Source organism: Miscanthus floridulus, chromosome 17 (assembly GCF_019320115.1).
Source record: "Miscanthus floridulus cultivar M001 chromosome 17, ASM1932011v1, whole genome shotgun sequence".
NCBI classification, from domain to species: domain Eukaryota; kingdom Viridiplantae; phylum Streptophyta; class Magnoliopsida; order Poales; family Poaceae; genus Miscanthus; species Miscanthus floridulus.
The window spans coordinates 60764567-60785065 of NC_089596.1; the positions used below are offsets into that span (position 1 = coordinate 60764567).

Here is a 20499-nt window from a genome sequence, read left to right on the forward strand (position 1 = left end):
AACAAGCTCATCATATGAATCAACATGATCAACCACATCATCATTTGATACCTTAGTGTCACCTTATGACATGAGACAATGTGGTGTAGTGGTTGGGCTTGTAGTAGCATCATCATGGCTTGAGCATGAACCATCATCACCATCAAGTGTGCATGGGGTAGCATCATCACTTGCAACACTTGTGGCATCATCATCAACGTTGTCAAGTGAACTTGTAGCAGATCGATCATCATCATCATCACTTGACCGTGAGGTGGAGCAATCTTTCACAATCACCAAATTGTGATCATGCTCGACACCCTCATGCACCTCCTTCTTGGGCTCATCCTCCTTCTTGAATTTGCCATCATCCCATGTGGAGAAATCACCGAAGGTTTCCTTGATGGACTCCCATATCTCACGAGCGGTCCCATTGTAGTTTACTTGCTTCATCAAATCAAAATGTAAAGCATCCAATAGAAAACAATAAGCATGTGCATCAAATTCATAGAGGACTCTTTGAGCTTTGGTTAGAGTTCTATGATCCAAGACATGGGTGAGACCACTAGTGACAACCCACCAAAATTTAGGTCCCTTTGCACGAAAATGATCAAGCATGTGATTTTTCCAAAGTGCAAAGTTTGTGCCATCAAAAATGTGTGCCTCACAAACATCTAGCCCATTAGACGCCATCCTCTCGGGTCAGTGAAGACCACAAATGAGAGACCGGGCTCTGATACCACTTGAAGGGTCGAGATGGCGACTAGAGGGGGGTGAATAGTCCTTTTTAAAACTTAATCACGTTGGCTAACCAAAACAAGTGCGGAATTAAAACTATCGATCTAGCCAAGACTATACCCCTCTATCTATATTCTCTAGCACCTTTCAAAGATACTAATCAAGCAACAAGGGTGCCAGGCTAGCTAGAGCTCTCCTAACCAATTCTAGAAGCAAGGTCACACAAACCTATGCCACTAGTACTTTAAGCAACAAGGGAGCTCCTACACATGCTAGTAAGCAAAAGCACAAAGCCAACTAAGCTCACTAGCAATGCTCAATAACAAGGCAACCAATGCCAAATTAGAGAGCGCAATTACTTAGCTACACAAACTAAGTAATGTGACTAACAAGGTTACACAAACCAAATTAGCCACGCAAGGGAGCTACTTCTATGCTACACAAGCACGAAGATAACTAGTAAGCTACACAAGCTAACTAATTACAAAAGCAACAACACAAGCTTAATGTATATGAAAGTAAATGCAAGCTTGTGTAACGGGGATGCAAACCAACGGGAAGAACAAGGTTGACACGATGATTTTTCTCCCAAGGTTCACGTGTTTGCCAACACGATAGTCCCCGTTGTGTCGACCGCTCACTTGGTGGTTCGGCGGCTAATTAGCATCACCCGCTAAGCCTGCACGTCGGGCACCGCAAGAACCTACCCCTTGAGTGAGGGTAGCTCAATGACACGCTTTACTAAAGTTGCTCTTCGCGACTCCCGCAGGGCGAGCATAATGCCCCTCACAAGCTCTTCTCCGGAGTGCCGCACAAGCTTCTTGCGGGCTTCGACAGAGACCACCACCAAGCCATCTAGGAGGTGGCAACCTCCAAGAGTAACAAGCACCACCGGCTTGCAACTCAATCACCTAGTGCCACTCGATGCAACCTCACGATGCAATCGCACTAGAATCGCTCACTCACACAATCGGATGATCACTATCAAGTATGTGTGAGATGGAGGGCTCCTAAGCACTCTCAAGCATGGACACAAAGTCCCCCAAGGTGCTCAGCACCAGCCATGGCCAAAGGCCACTTCTATTTATAGCCCTAAGGGCTAAACTAGCTGTTACCCCTTCACTGGGCAACTGTCGGGTCGACCGGACGCTCCGGTCGTGTTGACCGGACGCTGGACCTCAGCGTCCGGTCGCCCGATGACAGCCACGTGTCACCTGTGTTCAACGGCATCCTTCCGATCTCAACGGTCATCTTCTGACCAGACGCAGCAGCTTCAACTGACCGGACGTTGGACCTCAGCGTCCGGTCATTTACAGTAAGGTACCGACCTTGACCGGATGCGTCCGGTCGCACGTGATCGGACGCAGCCCAGCGTCCGGTCATACTCTAGCTCCTGCGTCACCATGCGTCAGCCTGATCGGACACTCCCTGCCAGCGTCCGGTCACTTCCAGTGCCAGCGTCCGATGCACCCAGTGAGACTCTGTCTTTTTTGTGTAGGGCGCCGGTGGCACCGTCGGACTGTCCGCACTCTACGGGCGGACACTCCGCTGGTGGAGTTTCTTCACCAAGTTGATCCACATCAACTCCAACTCCATCACCTTTGCAAATGTGCTAACACTACCAAGTGTACACCACCATGTGTATGTGTGTTAGCTTTTCACAATCATTTCCCAAAGGATGTTAGCCACTCAACTTGCCACGCCACTCGATCCTAGCGACGATGCAAAGTTAGATCACTCAAGTGGCACTAGATGACTGATATGCAAACAAGTTTGCCCCTCTTGATAGTATGGCCATCTATCCTAAACTCAGTCATAAACTTCTCTACACACCTATGACCGGTGAAATGAAATGCCATAGGTTATACCTTTGCCTTGCGCATTCTATTCCATCTCCTCCAATGTCGATGCAACACATGCACTAACACGATCAACAATGATATGATCCACTTCATATCATCACGTGATCATATTGGTTCATCGATCTTGACTTCACTTGCTTTTCACCGTTGCCTTCGTCCATCGGCACCAAGTCTTTGCTCAAGCTTCACCGCCACGCGGTCCATCGCTCCAAAGCCTTCAACTTGCCCTTCACACTTGCAACCGGTTCATCAAGCCAAGTCTTATCTTGATCTTCTCCACCTTGATCACATGACTCAATGTCATGTCCCATGTGCATTTAAGCTCCTTCATCATTACATGTGTGAGCTTTGCAACATCTCCAAGCTATTTTTACCTTCATGGCATATGTTGTTCACACACATGTACCTGTGGACTAATCACCTGTGTATCTTATATAAACACAATTAGTCCACCTAAGTTGTCACTCAATTACCAAAACCAAACAAGGACCTTTCAAATTGTGAATAGTAGCAGTAGATAACTTAGTACCATGGTCGGTAGCACTAGTTTATTAGTTAGACAGATGTACTTTTATTTTAAGAAGTTGTTGTTGCTATGTTACTAAGTATTGCATCATCGTTTCATGCATGTAGATCATGAGTTAGTGGAGTTCGTACCCATCGACGACCAGGAGTACGAGGAGGTGATCGAGGAGTACGAGGAGGAGATCCTCGTGTAGGAGGGAGCCACGGAGCATGTTGGTGCTGACCTTACTGACCCGTCGCCTGCCCAAGGCAAGCCCCAGTGCATAACCCCTATTTTTAATGCTCACTGAATATATATGGTGTGCATTTAAGTTACATGCATTTTATGGAAACTACATGCATAAATATATCTATCTATGAGTCCTACTAGTATAAGTCGAGTAGCAGCTATGCTCAGGATATCAGTAGCGTGAGTAACATGCCATTACTCACAAATAGGTGATAAATATGATCACTCACGATAAAATGCTGGAAAGGTAAATGGTGACCGGACAGGGATATGGTTGGGTTCTGGTGGGTGTAAAGGGTTGTGTCCTGCGGCCAACAGGACATAGCTCGGTTACACTTTTTCCCTGTCTGTGTCAATTAAGGATCGGTCGTTGCATAAGTCTCGATGCAAGTCACAGATCTATTATCCCGAGCGCATACTTGTGTATGGGCGTAGGGAAGACTCGTTGCTCTCCTGTCGTGGATCCGGCTCTTTTTAGACCGACTAATTGGAGGCGGAGATGGTGGAGGCCTTTGCACCGCACTGAGTTCGGGACTCAGGAGTAGGGGCTTGGAGTCTAAGTTTGGACGGGGACCTAGACACCCAGGATAGGAGGGTGATGGGTTAATTCTGCTTATGCCTGGGATACAAGTGGGGCATGTGTTTTTGGGGTACCCAGCTGGGGGCATTGATTCGCGAATTGCCGGGCGGTCCGGTATGACTTGTTTTTGGGTCTAGCACCGTAGTAAGAACTAAAAGATGAAAGGAGAAGAATTGGAACTGATTGCTCAACTCTTGTTTGAAAGTAGAACATGTACTTATATAGACTGGCTAGTTAATAACTTAATACGGCTGATAATAATAACATAAATAAGGACTCACTATTAGTATTGCTTTCTGCAAAAATAAACCAGCAACACATACAACTTATCATATTCCTTGGAGTCGGGAAACTATTCCCACTAGTCGGATAAGTCTTACGAGTATATCGTGTACTCAGGGTTTATTTACCCCTGTTGTAGGTCACACTTGAGGAGTACTTTGTATGGAGGATTCTTCTGGTGGGCTCAGACGGATCCTCGCTTGTTATCGCTAGATGTTTATTTTAAATTCCCCTATTTATCATTCCGCACTCTGACATTTAGTAATGTAATAATGTAATTTCTAAGAAACTCTAATGTATGAAATGGATCTGTATTGTAACTCGTTCGCATGATTGGATCCTTAGAAAAAATGTGGATCTTTTGGGTTCTCCCTTGGGGTGTGCCTGACGGATACCGCTCGTTGTAGCCGCTTTCGGGGTGCTTAGTGTCTGGTGAAAGACGAGCACCTCCGTAAGCGTGTTATTTTGGACGGTTCTGCCACATGCAGGACTCTAGTTCCTCCCCTTCCACGATGGGCGAGGTGAATGGGGGCGTGGTGCTAGATTGTGGCGTGGCGCAAACACGCGGAGCAGCATGGGAAGGGGCCGGGTGCGGCGCCGCCGCGCTAGAGAAAGTCATGGCGGGCGGCCCCTATGATGGAGAAGGCGAGCGGTGTTGTTTTTTTGAGAAGCCGTGAAACACTAAAGCGTGCGGAGCGGAGTGGGGTGAGCGGCGTCCAAGTGGACAGACGTCCACTTCCCAGCATTACCATTTTCAGTTTTATAGTTTTTGATAAAAACACTCAAAAAGAGTGTTTTAGATCTGATATATCTCAAAGGAAAACAAAATCCATACAAACAATGGACAAAAAGACACAAAACGACCTATAAAATATAAGAGTACGTCAAAAACTAAATCGATATGACATTTGCAATGGTCTAGGGAGACAAAATGGACCTTTTTTCCCAAAAAATTATACAAAAGAAATGTGTGAAAAAGAAGGCCCGTACGGTGCGCTCCCGGCCCCCACAACCTGAATTTTTTATTTTTAGCACTTTTTTTGAAAGTTTTTCACAAATACGCCCCTAGAGGAAAGATTTTAGAATCTAGACCCTTAGCTCGGCGCCATCGAAGCTGCCGCCGAGCTAACACGTCTCGGCGCCAGTATCCCTGGCGCCGAGCTCTTGGGCTCGACGCTGACATGGCGCTGATTTGGTAGGCATCTCGGCGCTGTCGACTATGGTGCCGTCGACTCTAGCGCCGAGCTTGGCGCCAGGTCGTATGGCGCCGAGCGTGGCGTGAGCGCTGGCAGTGGCAGGACGCTATGGAGCGCTCGCGACAGGCACGACGGCGACCGCTCAGGGAGCTAGCAGTAGTAGGGACAGAGACATGGCGCGAGCCCCGGACAACCTCTCAGTCTGCTGTGGCTTGCGCTATCAAGTTCGTACGACCCTGGCCATTGGAGTATCAACTATCAAGTTTGTACGGCCCTGGCCTGCACTTCGCCCAATCTTCATCCTAGCTCATCGATCATGCATGCATGTCCCCTCCCGCCAGTCACACACCGAAGTGTTCGTATATACGACCATGGTGAATGCATCTTCGTACCGTGTCAACAGGCGGTTGTCAGTGACAGTGAGCAGTGCACTCAGTGCTGCTACGGATGAACGGAGCCAGTCTAGACGTGTCCGGCGGATGGACCATGCTTGGGGTGGCAGCGACACACGCTGGCGGGCACGGGCCGCACCACAGTGTTCGCACAGAAGCTCCCTCGTCGCTTCCATCATCAGATCGTCGTCCAGAACTAGTAGAACTAAGAGTCTGTTTGTCTAACGCTCGGGTGTTTTAGCATCTGGGAACACACGAATTTTTCCCCATGGATACTGTTTATCTTCCTCCTCTCTCATCTTTTTCATTGGTACAAATCATAAATCATAAGTAACAAATCACAAATTACAAGTAATAATTTTTTTCTATGAAAGGACAAAGAAAAAATTTAGTGACGGCGCCAGAGTTGGGGAAGATGGCGAGTGCGGCAGCGGCAGCCCGGGGACGGGCGGGCGCAAGCACAGTGGCGCAGGCACGACAGCGACGTGGGCACTACGGCGCAGGCGCGGTAAAAAAATTCGTGTGCCACCGGGTGATAAAACACCCGGTTGGTGTATAACATTTTCGTAGAACTAAACGTGTCTCGTCGATTCACCACGCATGAATGGCCGGCGGTGCAGGCGACGGGGACAGGTGTGCGTGCGTGTGATGGATCAGCGTGTGCGATCCGGCCCAGATGGACGTCAACGTCGCCCGTGGCTCATGTCCCACGTCCCACAAGAGCAGAGCGCGTGCAGGGCGGTAGCCAGCAGGGCATGGCCGTGTCGACCGTGTCACCCAGCTCGCAGCAAGCGACGAATATGGTAGGTCTATAGAGGAAGAGAAACGTTCAATGCATACGTACAGAGGAAGAGAAACGGAAGTGGGGTGAGTACGTAGGGCAACCGGCCAGCCGCCGCACGCCGGCCTCTCTCATAAAGGCAAAAAAGGAGCGACAGGGAGTGGTGCACGGCCGAACATGACTACTACAGCCAACACAGGAGGTCCCAATCATCCGCGACACAGCAGCTTGCAGGGCGGACCGTACATGTGTGCAGATCAGGCGCATGCATGCATGGACGCAGAAGGAGTACAGCTACCGCGCGAGCTGCAACAAACTGAGAGGCTGTCCGGGGCTTGCGCCATGTCTTTGCCCCTGCTACTGCTAGCTACCTGAGCGGTCGCCGTCATGCCTGCCCCGAGCGCTCCGCAGCGTCCTGCCACTGCCAGCGTTCACGCCACGCTCGGCGCCATACGTCCTGGCCGCCGAGCTCGGCGCCAGGGACGCTGGCGCCGAGACGTGTTAGCTAACTGTCCAGATTCTAAAATCTTTGGACGTATTTGTGATAAACTTAAAAAAAAAAAGGGCTAAAAAAATAAAAAAATTCGGCCCCACAGCCCCGGAGGCCGAACTGGGGTCCTTCCGCCGCCTCCCTTTACCTCCGCCTCGCGTCATCGCGTGCGCTCTCGGAGACTCGGACTGGGTGCGCTACCGCCGCCACGGCGCCACCGCCCTTCGCCAGTGCCGAGGCATCCGTCGATCTCTTCGCCGGCGACGATCCACCAGGTATCCCATCCCTTATCCGAAACCGAGCACCCAAATCCTAGCGAGCTGTTTGCATATATATTTAATGCCTATTAAAAATTATCGGGCGTACACGTGTACACCGAGTTCTTTTACTAGGTCTGCCCCTGTTTGTTGCCCATCGTTTTTGTTTGTTCCTCTCTTACCTGTTGCATGTTCTTGAATTCGCGCCACTAATGTCTGCTCGCCATGGAATGGGCAGGGCCGTGTTGTGATCTTGGCTTATAAAATAAGCCGCGTGGTTGCTCTAAGTCGGATCTAGGGCTTTCCCATCTGTATCTGTTGTCATGGCGTCGGATCCGGTGGCTGGGGTCAATGATCACGACGCTGACAACAAAGCTGACAATGTAGTTGTTAAATCCGAACCTGTGGATGTGGAATATGTCGAGGATGGAGTGATTCACCCTGCGGTGCCTGCCTGTGGTGATCCAGGTCTGGCATCCGTTTCTTTTGGAGACGAGTGTGCTGATGATGTTCAGTCTGCTCAAGATGGGCATGCGGATAGCACAGAGTGCTCGAGCTCGTTTGGTGATTCTGGCTTTGGATCTGATGACGAAACTGAATCAGACACAGGCGCCACTGAAGTGGATTCGCCGTTTTTTTCACATATCAATGGCGGTGATACCACCGCCGTGCCACATATGATCAGGTGAGCATATACAATGTAAATTATATTATTTACCTCTGTTCTGTTAGCATAGTGTTATAAGAGTGAAAAGGGAGACATAGACAATCACTACTTTTTTTCCTCTTTATCCCATCATAAGAGAAATAGTTCTTAACTTTTTATTATCACTTTAGGTAATACGCATGATGCTATCTTCCACAAGTTCTATATCCACTGTATTTACAACATTTAATGATGTAAAATTGCGAAACTCAAGACATGAAACCATAATCTCCTGCAAATGTGAAAGTATGATTGTTGGTCCTCTTTTTTTTTCTTTTTATATGGAATTAGATAAAAACCTTATAATGATTTTATTATTTTAAATTTAAATACCCTTCTGTTGTTTATTTCATGACAATCACATTTGTATATTTATGTCTTTTCCTTTTAATGACTACTTTGTAAATAACCTGAATTATCTTTTAGAAAAGAAAAGGTATCAGCTAATTGGAGGAAGTTTATTGGCCCAGAAAGGTGGCGATGTCATTGGTTGGAGCTACGTATTAAAGATCTCTTGTCACAAGTAGCAAAGTATGACAAGGAACTTGCTTTAGTAAATCATGAAAAGTATCTACAGTTGGAGATGATTAAAGCAGATAGCCACAAATCAGAACTATCACAATTAGATCTTTCAGGCAATGAAAGAAATACTATAAATAGGAGGAGAAGGAAAAGATATGAAGACTATATGGACACCTCATTGTACATCAAGAAGCATCAGATATTTTCTTATTATAACCATGGTTACATCCTATCCTTTTCATTCTATAGGGCTAGAATTATTCTATTTAGAACCAGTTTACTGTTGATACTTGATAATAACAAAGCATTAAGTATTCCAATGGTCACTCTTTGCAGAAAACAGAAAGAGTAGAACAGGAAATGAAATGAGTGGAGCTGATAATGAGCTTTTGGTTATTGATGACCTTAATAACTTGGGTATGTTGGAATGATCTTATGCCCATTAGTCTTGGTTGTATTGAAGTAGAGAGTATTATTTTATATAATATCATAAATTTGTAATATTGTTTAAAAAAAATTGTAATATTTGTATACTAATAATATGTATTGTTAGAGCATTTGTTTATATGAATAGGTCAGATATTTCTGACCTTTTGATTGTTGAGATAGCTGGTCTCAACTCTCAATAGAACTGTAGTATTGAAGACAGCATATCTGGTGCTGCTCACTCTGTGCTGATTGTGGAAACCAGCAGCAATTGAGGGATAAGTAAACAAAAAGAAGTGAAAATAATTAATGGGATGTGTATGGCTTTATTTGAGTTGGTTCGAACACTTGTGATAGGGAGAATAATACTTGCTAAATGTGATTCAAACTGAGCCATTTATATTGGTAATTTTCTCAAACATATTTACATTGGTAATTAGTGCAGACAATATTTTGAAACTTGGCTGGGTAAAAATGAGGGTGTTGCATTACCTGGGTACATGTCTTGTCTTACTCATTTTTGTAACTATTTTTCTTCTTTACACATTCTATTTGCGCATTTCTTTTAGGTAACTTTTGCATACAACAAAAATATCGTTCTTATCAGAATTACATTGGTGAATTTGAATATCATTGTTATCGTTTTTATGTCGATTAATTCCTTGTCAGTCTCTAATCACTTCTATCCTTGATTCTTAATGCAGATTCTGAAGACACCAAAAGCAGTTTTGGCATGAATGATACATTGCTAGATTCACACAGAAATAATACTCTCTTAGAGCAACATTCTTTAAGAGAAATTCTTTTGGCAATTGAATGTTTCCAGTCTCGTATCATTAATCTTAAGAGTTATCTCAGAGAAGCTTATAACAAAACAGACTATACTCAAAAGTCTCAAAAAAAGAAGGATTTGAATGGTTTTCATAAAATGAAGAATGTAGGTAGACCATTTGGTGAAGATGGAGATGAAATTACAGCTGAGATGCTATTTGGCGTAAATAATCCTCTAATTAATCCTCATATAGAAAGGATATGCAAAGAAGTAAGTTCATATTTTGTAGTGTTTTATTTTTTTCCATTAGATCACGTAATACTTAGTGATAATATTGATATTCTTTTGTCAATTACTGTATTAGGTTTCTTTTATGTATGTTTACAATTTTTTCAAGTAGATTATTAGATGTGAAAGCGTTTGAGCTCAATCTAGTGAGTTAGACCATTTTGAAAGTCATTTATAGAAATAGTTAGAAGATCATTTAGTTGCCTTTTTTTCACGAACATACAGGAGAGCTGCATATCATTATATTAGAGAAAAAAAAAGGGTACAAGAACCCATACAAACACACCTCACACGCCCACAAGGTATCAGATTACATTCATGCCTTTGGGAGATAGCATAACATGACCTTGGCCTTAGAGCCTAATCGCCCTTGGGATACCTTTCTATCCAACTTCAGAAGTGGGAGATGTGGTGCACACACCCTGTTAGAGTACGTCATGAGCCTATTGGGCCTGGGCTGGCTGTATAGCCCGCTAGTGTTAGGGTTAATTAGAGATAAGGGTCGCTTGCTTAAGGGTCAAGTAAGCCTTGCTTGGGAGTCAAGTAAACCTCTCTATATAAAGAGAGGAGATGTATTAATCTAATCAAGCAACCTCTTGCTCGGCCGTGGGCAAGGCCCCCGGCCGGCCTCCGGCCTCCCTTGCAGCCCCAGCCGCCACAATTACGGTCGCGAACAGTACCATCTTACTGTATCACCGCAGGTACTGTAGCCCGCCCGTCGCCGCTTCTCCCTCAGCTCTCTCTCCCTCTCAATCCTAGCAGCCACATAACACACCCTTTTCTGAAAAGAGACATGGTGACATAGGCAATGAATCATGGACCTTGCTCCTCGTGTCTACATTTTGGTGTTCAAGCGAGAGTGAACAAACATAATGTGCAGGCGGCTCTTAGTACAAATAATTTGTTTGCTGATATTCAAGGGGCTCTAACTGTGGGAGTTGTTACCGAATTTTTGGAATTGTGGGATCTCATTGCTCAAGTCACACAACCTGGAGTGTAAGACGCTCACTTTTGTGACTATCCTCTGGTATTTATTCAGCCAAATTAGCTTATGAAGGATTCTTCAGAGGGGAACATAGTTTGGGCCATGGGAACATGTAATGGAAAGCTGGTCTCCAAGCAAGTGTAGGTTTTTCATGTGGCTCGTGGTGCATAAGTGCCTAACAGATGCTGGACTGCAGATCGGCTTGCCCATCGATCTTGGAACACCTGGTTCGTGTTGGCCCAAATAGATCTCAGATTCAGATTTGGGGAACTACCAGAGGATGGAATTGAAAAGTAATGGAGATGTTCCTTACAATAGCATTGCCCCTGCTTTTATAGGCAGAGGGCTTTCCTACCTGCTCCAGCATATTCTAACCACTAAAGTGGATGCTGAGCATATTTCTAAAACAAGGCTTAAGCCAAGGAAAGTAAATTGCAGGAAAAGTAAGGTACAAGTGCTTTAGCACTAGGCTTATCTATCAGCCCGCTGCCCCCTATGCAGCCAGGAATCTGAAACAATCAATCACCTGCTCATTTCCTGCATTTTTGCTAGGCAATTCTTGGTCATTGGCCTGCAGAGTTTATCTCCTCAACTTGAAGATACATTGGTGTTTGATGGGCAAGTGTTTAAAGGGCTGAACTCCATTGTCATTCTAGGGGCATGGATGTTACTGGAATAGGTGTGTGTTTGATGGAGGGTCGCCAAATTTGCAGGATGCTCTTTTGCTGACCAAGGAGGAGATGAAATGTTGGAGAGTGGCAGGGGCCAAGGGGATTTCTTTCCTAACCACCCCTATTACGGATGGTTAGATGTTTAAGGCCGATCATTTAGTTTCTCAAGCATTGTAGTCTTGTAACCATAATGATGCTAAAGCTTGTTGGATTTGTAGTCCATATCTAACTTCTTTTTAATACAAGTGCACAAAATATTTCGTGGGGCTGTGGTCTTTAGGCCTTGAAAAAGAATTTGGAAAATTTGGGCACCTGGGAAGACAGAAAGTGTTTTTTTTATATGGCTGGTTGTTCGCAAGAGATGCTGTACTGCCGGTCTCCTTGCTCGGTGCAGTCTGCCTCATCCCGAGAAGTGTCCCTTGTGTGATCAAGCTAATGAAACTCGGTATCATTTGCTAGTTTCGTGCGTCTTTGCTCGACAAGTTTGGTTCTTGCTCCTCCACAGGGTTGGTCTGCAAGCCTTGCCACCTTAGCCTGATGCCACTTCCTTTGATGACTGATAGGCTCCTCAAATCAATGACACAGTTGTTGGGCAGGTGCTGAGAGGTTTGAATTCGGTCATCATTTTGAAAGCTTGGGGGCTCTCGCCGCAGGCGTTGTCTTTAATGACATTTTTCCTCTGTGTCTACTGTAGTGTCTCTTGCTTTAGAAGAGATGAGATTTTGGAGTTTGGCTGGGGCTCGAGGTGTTTGTTATCTTCTCGCCCTTGTGCTCTTAGGGGCTTACATTTTTGGTTGGGTCGGTCTATTCTATTGCTCCATACGTGTCTGTTATTGAGTTGTCCTAAGTGGGTGCGTGCATGTGCGTGTCTTGTATGGGTTTTCTAAACCCCCACTTCTTAAAACTCTTAATACAATGATATGTAGCTCTTGTGCGTGTTTGAGAAAAAAAAATACAAAATACTATTCATTATGTCATCTTGGTATTTGTTAGGTTGTGATCATTTTCTGATGCTTTTGGTATTCTTTGCAGAGTATTGATGATGTACTTATAGATAATGAGGCAGCTACTGACAAGTTTGGCAGTTTGAGAGTGTCAAGAGGATAGATGAAACACGTTCAGAGCCAATTAAATATGTTGCTGAAGCCCCAACCCAAGATGTAAAGCTTGTAAACAAGAGAGGGCCAAAACCAAATAAGAAATTTTGGAGCTCTTGGTCTATAGAGGATCAAATCAAAAGGGCAATGAAGAAAAGTACAGGGCCAGTTGTGAGCTATCCAAACACTACAAATAATATGTTTGTAGCTGTGGACACGCGAAAGAGTCAGAGAGTACGAAAACCCAAAATTTACTTAAGCAAATGAGTTTTGTGGCTGGTGGAACCCAAAATTTGTCATTCTTATTGAGTTGTGGTGGATTTTTTTTTTCCAAGTTTTGTATCTACAGTGAGCCTATTGCTATGTACTCTGCTAATAAGTGTAGCAGCAACGGGAAATTATACTTTCTATGAGGAGCCAATATTTTGCCAACTCGTGTTTTAGTGACCTGACAGCAAGCATGTTTGAAATCGTTTTTAGTAGGAGATAGAAATTCTCCTAAATATCTATCTAATCTACTTACTTCGTTCCCTAATTTCATTCAAGAGATCCTGAGGAAAAGAGTTGGGTTTCCACCGAGCTGAAACAATATAATATACTGATGGTTCTAGTAAACCAAAACCATCGTTTTTTAGCTATTGGGCTTCCATTTCCTACAAAACAAAAGAAGAATGTTTTTACCCAGAGCTCTCTGTTCAAGCTATAGCATTATATTTTTGCTTTATCTCATGGCAGGGGCAAGAAGATGGTTTCTCCCTCTGTTTTAAATTATATAAATACATTTGACTTTTTTTAGATATATTATTTCTATTATGTATCTAAACGTGAGTGTATAATAGTAAAAGTTATGTACTCCGTATCTAGAAAAAATAAAACATCTTATTATTTAGAACAGAGAGGAAAGAAGGTTTGACCATACTCTTATACTATACCTATTTATTGACTAAAAAAACTTCATGTGCTGGGCAGACAGCTATTTATTTGAAAGATCCGGAAATCATATCCGGCATTAGTTAATAATGATAATAATAGTTTTGTAGGCACGAGATGCACCAACTACAACTGAATAAAAGAAACCCAAACCAGACGGCCACCCACTGCGGCTAAAAGAAGAAAGATTGGCCTTGTTTGGCTGGCCGGAAAAACGGCTGATGCTGATGCTGATTTGTTGTGAGAAAAAAACATTGTTATTTTGCTGAAACGGTACGGCTGATAAGTTGAAGCGAACAGGGCCATTATTATTCTCCTATACAAAGTGTTCAACTAGCAGGCTTCAGATATTTGGCGCCAGCCTGAATCCACATCTTTGCTTCAACTTGGAGTTCAGAGAACAGCTTTTGGAAGGACCGTTGGCTTCTGTCAAACCTGCGATGGCCAAGGTGCGTCGTCTCGTCCCCTCGATGAGTTGCTGGATCCCTGTTATCATAGATTAATAAGCTATAACTGGTATACACAAGGGTGTGGCGGCCTGCAGCAGTGGGGAGATGCATTCAGCTTCTCTTCTTCTCGGCATGGCCGCTGCTTCTGTGGTCTCTGCCGCGCGCAAGCACCCTACAGTTCACAAGGGGTGATTTCCCAGATGACTTTGCATTTGGAGCTGCAACTTCAGCCTATCAGGTACGTCCTCCTTCCAGCGAATCACCTTTCTTTCTTTCCTAACATACAGATACGATATATGCGAGCAATTCAAGGTGAACTTTGGTTAAAATTAATCTTTGCTCGTATACCATTCTTATTGCAGTATGAGGGTGCGGCAGCTGAGGATGGAAGGAGCCCTGCCATCTGGGACACATACGCCCATTCAGGTCTCTCCCACCGTCTCTCTCCGTTGACTTTTCCCCCTTGAAAGGAACTCTCCGTTGACTTTCTGCACTCCCTAATTTCTGACCATCAAGTTCTGCCGAATGTTATGCTAGACTTGAGCGGTTATTGCTAGTGAAGTATCAGGTGCTATGTTGGTTTTGAGTTCACAGTTACTTGAGAAAAACATGGCGTAGCCTTCTTTTGTGCCAATCTCAACATTCATGGATAGATCGTTTACTGGTGTGACTGTCTTCCAGTACTACTGTAGTGTGTTTAGTACTTGTACATTTATCTCAACTCAAATGTAGTATGATTGTCTGATGTGTCAAGAGAGAAATACGTTTAAGGATACTGGTGACATTTTTTTGTTTGAACGCAATGGTAGGAGCTTTGCCTTTCAATTAAGATATGGAAAGAAAGTTTATGTACAAGCAAAGACAAACGAGATTAAGGTTTCATCCCCCCTTCCCCCCATACACCTGTGAGCTAAACGTACTCAAGAGCTCTCTTCCTTTGGTGTATGTCTTCCTGCTACCTGCGGCACCGTTTGTATCAAGTTGTCAAAAATTCTCCTATTTCTTTCCTTCCATATATTCCAGAAGGTGTAGATAACTACCCCGTTGAGCCGCCCTCGCTCAGATCTTGGCACTTTTGCTGCCGCGTCTTCCCACCATGACTTGATGTGGGTGGGGTTTACCTGGAGTTGCTGTTGCAGTTGAGTGAAGTTTTCCCACGATAAGATTTGATCCCAAACCGCCTTGGCAAAAGGGCAACAAAGGCATAAGTGGAGGCTTGTTTCTAAGGGCCCGTTGCACATGACACATTGTTGTTGGTGCGGCCACCCTCTCTTTTGTAGGTTACGAGCCGTTAGAATTTTATCTTGCACTAAGATCCAGGCGAAGATCTTGCATCTGTTCTCCACATGCGCTTTCCAAATCAAGTCCGTACGGAAGGGGGGTAGCGAACCTCTGAATTGGATTCTGTATGCCGAGCGGGTGGAGAAATTCCCATCATTGGTCCAACGCCAGGTGATGGTGTCCTGGACGCCCTGCTGTAGGTGCACATCCTGTATTCGTATCCAAAGGGATACAAACTCCTCTATGTGGGTAGCCGAGGTGATTTTCCTCCCTAGTTTACGCATCCAATTGTTGTTCCGTAGCTCTTTTTGCACCGTTTGGTTAGTCCTTGAGACTAGCCGGAACAAGTTCGGGGCTAGATACTTAGGAGCCTGTCCATCGAGCCAACTGTGATGCCAAAACTTTGTCTTTGCACCATCTCCCAAAGATATATTGATTGAGGAGTTGAAGAGGAGGCGGTCATCATTGGAACACGGGAGCTCCGAACCGCTCCAAGTCTTGGAATCGTCCACCCATTCTTGCCAAAGCCATCGCAACCGGAGAGCTCGCCCAAATCTCTCCAGGTCAGGGACGCCTAAACCCCCAAGTTCTTTTGGTCTGGTAACTGTCTGCCAGTTAACTAGGCAGTGTCCGCCGTTTGCATTCTCCTCCCCCTTCCACAAGAAAGATCTCCTGATTTTATCTATCTTCTTCTTAGCCCAAGCGGCGAGAGGAAACACTGTCAGGTGGTAGGTTGGCATGGAGGAGAGGACAGAGGTTACAAGAGTGAGGCGTCCCGCTCTGTTCAGCCATCTTCCTTTCCATTTGGGTAGCCTGTGCCCAATCCGGTCTATGAGAGGTTGGACATGGATCCTTTGCAGTGATCTAATATGGAGTTGTAGCCCCAAATATTTGCATGGGAAGCCCCCTCTAGTACCGGTGAAAGGTGACAGTACTTGGTCTAGGTCGACGTTTCCACAACCAATCGGATGCACGGAGCTCTTTTGTAGATTAATATGGAGTCCCGAGAATGTGCCAAACGCCTGCAGAATGGTTTTGACAGCTTCTACATCATCTTTTGTGGGGCTGATGAAAATGGCGGCATCATCTGCATACAATGAGGTTCTCCATTTAGCCGCCGTGATTGGTAAGGGGGTGAGCATCCCCTGTTGAGTTGCTAGGTCAAGCAGACGTTGAAGCGGGTCCATAGCTAGGATGAATAGCATCGGCGAAAGCGGATCTCCCTGGCGGACGCCTCTGGCATGGCTAAAGGTGGCCCCCTGTCGCCCATTCAGCATGGGTGTCAAGGAGGATGTACGTAGGATGATAGAGATCCATTCCCGCCATCGCTGGCCGAAGCCCAGAGCCTGCATCGTCTCAAGCAAGTACCCCCAGTGTACCGTATCAAAGGCTTTGTGGATGTCTAATTTCATGAACAAAGCCGGAATCTTCTGCTTGTGTAGTCTTTTTACCGCCCTTTGGATGTACAGAAAATTATCGTGGATGCTTCTCCTTTTTATAAATGCGCTCTGGCAGTTCGAGACCAGGGAGTTGAGTCGGGGGGCAAGTCTGTTAGCTAACACTTTGGAGAAGATCTTTGCAATGCCATGGAGTAGGCTGATGGGTCTAAAGTCGGTAATTCTTGTTGCATCCGAGCAGCGGCGGATCCACAGGGGGGGCTGGGGGGGCTCCAGCCCCCCTAATTTCTTGATTTCAAGCCTAATCACTGTAGCAAAAGCTTGATTTCACCATTAAATCTTCATGCAAATCAACATCTCCATTGTTTTAGCCCCCCCTTATCTCGCATCGTGCATCCGCCACTGCATCCGAGTTAATTCTTGTTGCATACTGGTGACATCGCTTCTGATGGATACCATAAGTATAAGGTACGGATTTTCTCCCACGGATGAAAGGATCAAAGGCCAGTTTTAATTTTCTACAATCCTTGCATGGTTGGGGACTTGCGGAACAATCACTTTTCACATCTTCTCTTTGCTGGTTTCTATGTAGGATGATATCAAGCTAATGAGTGACATCGGCCTGGAGTCTTACAGGTTCACTATTTATTGGTCAAGGCTTATTCCTGGTGTGGCAAATGAACTTTAACATGCCGTGTCTGTTGACGATGAACTGTTCATGAACATTGTTAACTTCTCCTGATGTTCTGAATTTAACTTTGGACATTGTAGGTGGGAGAGGAGCGGTGAATCCAGAAGGGCTGCAGTTTTACAACAATTTGATTGATGAGCTGATGAAAGCAGGTGTGTTTTTATTTAAATTTTATCTCATTTGAATATTTTTCATGCTAACTTGGTTTTCCCACCCCACATTGTGCATGCTATTCTGCAGGTATTCAGATAAATGCTGTTCTTTACCATATAGACCTTCCTCAGATCCTTGAAGATGAGTACCGTGGGTGGGTTAGCCCCAAAATCATGCAAGTATAGTTACTTACCTTAATGGCATCCTGATTTCATGAGAACCATTTGGAAATTGGAATATAACCAGAGTCCTTTACCTTTTTTGCCATATGTGATATAGAGATGATTTCACAGCATATGCCAATGTGTGTTTCCATGAGTTTGGCAATAGAGTTGCCCACTGGACAACAGTGCTCGAGCCAAACATCATGGCTCAAGGTAGTTTTGACAGTGGAGATCTCCCCCCAAACCACTGCTCATATCCATTTGGCACGAGCAATTGCACAGTTGGAAACTCCACAACTGAGCCATATTTATTTGTACACCACAGCCTACTGGCTCATGCGTCAACTGTTAGGCTTTACAGGCAGAACTACCAAGTGAGCTCTCTGCTTATATTCTTTTCCTCTGAATTTTATTTATGAAGTTGGGGAAATTATGTCTGTTACCTTATTTTCGATTTCAGGCTGCACAGAAGGGCACTATTGGCCTGAATATGTACACCATGGGGCTCTATCCATTCACAGATTCAGCTGAAGATATTGAAGCCACAGAAAGAGTAAAAACCTTCTTATTTGGCTCATTGGCTGGTATGTTCTGTTGTATTGAAAGGCAGAGCTCTAGCCATTACGGAAAAAAAATGTTCTGTTGTATTGACTCTAATATATAGTAACTATTACAGAAACAATAAAGTATATTGTAACTATATATTTTTTTAAAGAATCTGGAGGGGCCAAGGCCTCTACAGTAATGTATTAAATATTAAAAAGTTGCAGAAAAGTACAAAGATATTTTTTGAAGAATCTGGAGGGGCCAAGGCCCCTACAGTATAGTATATATTGTAACTATTTTTATTGATCGGGGGAGAGGGGGGGGGGCATAATTTTTTTCTAATGTCTAACTTTAGTGTATATGGTCATTTCATAGAAATTGGATCTTAATAGTAGCTTATATGCACTACCTGCAGAAAACTCAACTGTTAGTTCACCCAAATTCTTGAATTATGACACTAGAACTTTCCAAATTTCCAGGATCCTGCATCCGTTGGTGTTCGGAGACTATCCAGAGACCATGAGGAAGATTGCTGGTTCCCGTCTTCCATCTTTTACCAGCTTCGAATCTGAGCTTGTTATTAATTCATTCGACTTCATCGGACTGAATCACTACACCTCAATATATGTGAGCAATCATCCTAATGCATTAGAGGGACCCCTACAAGACTTTACTGCTGACTTGGCCGCTCTTTTCAGAAGTCTAATGTTTGTACAAGTTTCTTGTTGTATACTTGTATGTTCATATTCCTCAAAATATTTTATGGGTTGCTCTTCTTTTTTTCCAGGTACCAGGAATGCTCCCCCTTCTGTAATGGTGAGATGTGGAACTTGCTACTGAAATGTTTAAACTGATCAAAACAAGTATCTTTGATTTATCTATTTGAAGCAGATTCTTCCACGGGAAATGGTAGATCCTCATGGACTGGAGCTCATACTTGAATATATCTGTGGAAACTATGGAAGCTTGTCATTTTATATCCAGGAAAATGGTCAGTCTGTAGTACTTGTGACTCGAGCACTAAGATACTCCGCAATTTTATTTTGGAAGCCCATCAAACTCCAAAACTGGATATATTTGGCCATCAGTGTGCTTTACTTATAGTCCAATGGCCAAAAATATCCTATTTTGGCATTTGATAGCCAAAATCAAACTTGGGTGACAGTTCCATAGTAAAAAATAGACTTCTTTCTTTTATTTTCATGTTCAGAAAATGCTGCAAAATTTTGCACTAATTTGACATGGCATCAAATCAGGCTATGGAGAAGCTGATGACAGCCTGGATGATGAGGAGAGGATTGCCTACTTGAAAAAATACATAACGAGCACACTGAAAGCCATCATGTTGTGAAGCAATAAGCATTTGTCTTACGTGTGTTAGTTTCTCAGTTTTCTTCGTGTAGTTGTTGAACACAGCAGCAACTGATAACAGTATTTCTCTGATGACATTTGTCAATGCTAGGAATGGAGTCGACGTGAGGGGATACTCTGTTTGGTTTCATGGATCTGTATGAGATATTCGGTGGGTTCAAGACACATTATGGCATTGTTGCTGTCAATTTCGACACTGAAGAACGGACAAGACAGCTGAGACGTTCTGCTCACTGGTACTTAACTTCTTGAAGAACAATGCTGTAATCAAAGTGGAGGGTGATTTTGCAGCTGAAGTCTATAATTCTCAACTCTGATTACTGGTGTCACAGAATCTGTGATAGAAGAGTAATTCTGGATGAGCGCATTCAGCGTTCTCTGTTGAGGTCACGCATTGTCAACTGTTCATTGTTGTAAATGTAGCAGCAGCTTGTAAGACACCATCTTGAAAAAAGACACCCCAGGAAACCGTGCTGGCTGCTTTAAAAATAATATCAACTTGCAGGGCACCATCTAAAAATAATCCCTGGACATAATATTTGTTCTGAATTATCCAGACATAATGTTTGTTCATTGCGGCACCTTAACCTAATACAAATCTCAATCTCTGTGTGTTTCTTCATGAATTTCAGTATTCAAAGTTTTTTTTTGAATGCAATGGCATTAAGAAGAAAGGAAATAGGGTTAATTATACAGGAGGAGTGTAAAATGGGCACATGATAGCCTTCCCTAGCCCACC

At 44.3% G+C, this 20499-nt stretch overlaps 1 protein-coding gene and 1 pseudogene across 1 annotated transcript; both read left to right on the forward strand.

Annotated features, from left to right (window-relative positions):
- Positions 1–7079: 7079 nt before the first annotated feature.
- Positions 7080–13233, forward strand: LOC136517599 (uncharacterized; annotated as a pseudogene).
- Positions 13234–14148: 915 nt separating this feature from the next.
- LOC136515678 (beta-glucosidase 20-like) lies at positions 14149–20077 on the forward strand. The gene is given in 18 exon segments (XM_066509202.1): positions 14149–14157; positions 14273–14395; positions 14520–14583; positions 15639–15649; positions 16726–16732; positions 17263–17303; positions 17428–17503; positions 17607–17678; positions 17767–17854; positions 17959–18217; positions 18304–18418; positions 18868–19089; positions 19177–19205; positions 19281–19380; positions 19646–19733; positions 19852–19884; positions 19886–19998; positions 20001–20077. Coding segments are annotated over 18 exon segments (1527 nt in total).
- The last annotated feature ends 422 nt before the right edge of the window (positions 20078–20499 follow it).